Source organism: Lithobates pipiens, unplaced genomic scaffold, assembly GCF_037356315.1.
Source record: "Lithobates pipiens isolate NorthernLeopardFrog02 unplaced genomic scaffold, aLitPip1_a1.2 Scaffold_56, whole genome shotgun sequence".
Lineage (NCBI taxonomy): Eukaryota > Metazoa > Chordata > Amphibia > Anura > Ranidae > Lithobates > Lithobates pipiens.
Window position 1 is genome coordinate 2,499,792 of NW_027507878.1, and position 4,188 is coordinate 2,503,979.

General features: G+C 35.6%; 1 protein-coding gene across 1 annotated transcript; it reads right to left on the reverse strand.

Moving 5' to 3' along the window:
• Nucleotides 1-2,815: 2,815 nt before the first annotated feature.
• LOC143958100 (olfactory receptor 1G1-like) lies at nt 2,816-3,957 on the reverse strand. The gene has a single exon (XM_077467552.1). It carries the CDS (start codon nt 3,845-3,847, stop codon nt 2,906-2,908), a length of 942 nt encoding a protein of 313 aa, XP_077323678.1. The 5' UTR covers nt 3,848-3,957; the 3' UTR covers nt 2,816-2,905.
• Between the last annotated feature and the right edge of the window lie 231 nt (nt 3,958-4,188).

Genomic DNA, 4,188 nt, shown 5'->3' on the forward strand with positions numbered 1-4,188 from the left:
CCAAATTCATTCGAATTCATTCGTTATATTTCTTTCGTATTCGTTGTTATTCGTTATTTTTTTATTCGGACATTCGGATGCATCGGCCGAATTTCGATTAGTTACGAAACTAATTGCACAAGCCTAGTACTACTATCATTTGACAAACTTAGAACTAAGCACAACCTCCCCCATACTGCTTTCTTTGGGTACCTTCAAATTTGGCATTACACCCTTACTTTTACCCCAAGTCTTCAGTCTTCCCCATTTGAAGGATTAGTCTTATCTGGTCCCTCACAGAAAGGACTGACCTAAGACATATATAAAAATCTAAATTCTTCTGATAGAGTTTCATTAGAGAAACATAGTTATATGCTTAAATGGGAGGAACATCTTGGGGAGGAACTGTCTCCTTAACAATGGAGATCTATATGGTCCTGTGCAGCTAAGAGTTCTAAATGCACACCATATAAAGAGAACACTTATAAGGTATTTTTTTGTTAGTATATGACACCATCTCACCTACATGCTATATACCCATCAACTTCAGACCGCTGCTGGAGATGTCTTCAAGACCAGGGCATGTTACTCCATATTTATTGGAATTGCCCATCTCTTCAGCCTTATTGGTGCTCGGTACAGAGGCTTCTCCATTGGCTGTTTGAATTAGATATTCCCTTCTCCCTTATACTGTTTCTACTGGGTCTTTTTCTTCCTAAAATCCCCTGTTGGCGCTATATAAAACATGAATAACAATAATAATAATAATAAAAATAATATTATATATATATATATATATATATATATATATATATTTATATATATATATATGTATATTTATTTATTTATTTTTATTTTTTTCTATGCAGTGCTAATTGTGGCTACTCTTTCTGCCATGATAGGGAAAATACAGCAATGAATTATAATGTTATAATAAATGTTATGAGGACCAATAAGGGCAATTTCTCTTTTTTTTTACAGATATATTATACACAAATAGAGCTTTCTTTTGGTGGTGTTTATTCATTGCTGTTTTTTTATTTTTTGCTAAAAAAAAAAAAAAGCAGAACATTTTGAAAAAAAGAAAATGTTATTCTTAGTTTCTGTCAGAAAATGTTGTAAATCAGTAATTTTCTTCTTCACTTATGTGCACTGATGAGGCTGAACTGATGGGCACTGATGAGATGGCACTGAGGAGGTGGCACTAATATGTGCCTATGTGTAAAAACTAAATTAGTACTCAGTAAACACAACAACACAAACCCACCCCTTCAGCATGTGCCACAACCAATTCTTGCCTTATTCCTCTAAAAGGCATGTTTCAATGCCATAAACCCTAATGTAAAACCTGTAGCTTCGTACATAATGGACAGAAGGAATTTACAGTGAAAGGCAAAACCTATACTATAAATGATTTTTAAAGCTGTTCCTCTGATTATGTGATATGCTGCATAACCTTGTGGTCATATCAATAGACCTCTATGTAACATATTTGGGGAGCAGTTCCACTTCAAAGAAGAGGGGAAAGATAAACATAATGAACCCCGCTATTAAAGATAAACATAATGAACCCCGCTATTAAAGATAAACATAATGTACCCCGCTATTAAAGATAAACATAATGTACCCCGCTATTAAAGATAAACATAATGAACCCCGCTATTAAAGATAAACATAATGAACCCCACTATTAAAGATAAACATAATGTACCCCGCTATTAAAGATAAACATAATGTACCCCGCTGTTTCACTGATTAAATAAATCCACATAATACACAGACTAGATGGAGTAGGAAGATAAATCTTCGGAACACCAGTTACCAGAACGGGGCCCTCATTGCGCAGGGGTGTGGTAATTATGGAATGTATCACTTGCACTTATGTCTAAATGTTTGTCTTATGTCTTTTCTTTTTTCACTGTTTGTATTTAGTAATATGTTCGAGCTCTTCTAATGTTTCTTTTAGCTTCTTGTAACTAGATAGATTAGTTCATACTATTTACCGATAAATTGCTGCTGTTGTGTTGAAGCTTTCACTTCGGGGTAAGAACCTCTCATTTACCACACCATATCAGGAAAATATTAAAGGGGTTGTAAAGGTTCATTTTTTATTTTCTACATAGGTTCCTTTAAGCTAGTGCATTGTTGGTTCACTTACCTTTTCCTTCGATTTCCCTTCTAAATGTTTTTTTTTCTTTGTCTGAATATCTTACTTCCTGTTTCTCCTCCTTCACACCATCATCCGAGTGGTGGTTAGTCAGCCAGAACAGCTCTTACTGAACAGCTTACTGAGGAGGAACAGGAAGTGAGAAATTCAGACAAAGACAACAAAGGAAAAATACATTTAGAAGGGAAATCGAAGGAAAAGGTAAGTGAACCAACAATGCACTAGCTTAAAGGAACCTATTTAGAAAATAAAAAACGAACCTTTACAACCCCTTTAAATCTCATAATATGCAGATTTGGTCAAAATAATACCAAAGTGTTAAATATCACAATTTTATTTTCACCATTGCACCCAGATTCATTTTGAATGATAAAAATACCTTAAAAAAAAAAAAACCTTAAAAAAGTGCCTCCATGAGATCTTTATTCCTCAGGCTGTAGATCAGAGGGTTCAGCAATGGGTTAATGAGGGAAGATATGACTGTAAACAGTTTGTTAAAATTGAACATATCGCTTGAGACGGGAACCAAATAAGTAAAAATGAAAGAGCTTAAGTAGTCACAGAGTGATTGTGAGGTTAAGCGATGCGCATTGAATCTGCTAAACATTGCCTGGGCACCCAAGTAACACTGAACCTTGGGCATGTAAGGGCTAAATACAACTAACAACTAACAACTAACTGACTAACATTTTTACATTTTATGAAAGACACTACTAAAACTTTTAGCCAACCTGAAATGCAAAAGTATTCAAATTTTTTTCAGAATGATGCCTGAATTAACTTTAAGTGATAATAAGACCTCATAAGTGCCTCCATAAGGTCCTTGTTCCTCAGGCTGTAGATCAGAGGATTCAGCAATGGGTTAATGAGGGCAGATATGACTGTAAACAGTTTGTTTAAATTGACCATATTGCTGGAGGAGGGAACAAAGTAAATAAAAATCAAGGAGCCATAAAAGATGAAGACCACGGTGAGGTGTGATGAACAGGTGGAGAATGCTTTCCTCTTTCCAGTCTTGCTACGGATTCTAAGGACAGTACTGAAAATATAGACATAGGGAATAAAGGTCAAAAGAAAGACTCCCAATCCTACACTACCACTGAATAGAAATATGACCATCGTGTTTATGAAGGTGTCAGTACATGTAATTTGATATAAGTGGGGGAGATCACAAAAGAAATTGTGGATGGAAGATGTTCTGCAGAAGGACAACCTGAGCAAAAATAAAGTATGAATCAAAGAGTGAAAACATGCTGCAACCCAGGACAGAGAGGCCATACGAGCACAGACCCTCCAAGACATCATTATTTTGTAATGTAGAGGGTGGCAGATGGCAATGTAGCGGTCGTAGGACATGGCCGAGAGCAAGAAAACTTCTGAGCTAGCAAAGCAGATGTAGAAAAAGACTTGGGCTATACAGGCAGGAATGGATATTGATCGGCTTTTGGTGACCAAATCAAAGAGCATCCTTGGTGCCGTCACTGATGAATAGCACATGTCCAGAAATGCCAAGTTGCCAAGAAAAAAATACATTGGGTTGTGCAGATGGTAGTCAGTGAGGACCAAGAAAAAAATAAGAAGGTTTATGATCAGAGTCATCAGATAGATGAGAAGGAAGAGCACAAAAAGTGCATTCATGGTCAGTGGATGGTCTGATAGACCCACAAGAGTAAGTAACGTAACCTTTGTAAGATTCCTCATAATGTTTTTTTTTTTTTGTTGTCTGTTTAAATTTATTTTAATTGATCAGGAATACAATGATCTTTCTGAGGAATTATTAAAAGGAAGACAGATACGGTCTGCCTACACAGTATGCTTAAAGGCGTTTGTGCCAGTTAGTGGCTTATTCTTATATAAAATATTGGCAGTCCTGCAGGACCGTCTCAAGTGTTGTAGGAACACAAAGCTGAATGTCTCATTAAAGGTCTCTTAAGATTTAATTTATAACACCTTTGTGACTTGAGAGCCCTTTCAATATAAATTTGGTACAGTTATAAACATTTGAATTATAAATAAAATCCACTGAAGTTGTTTTATTTATT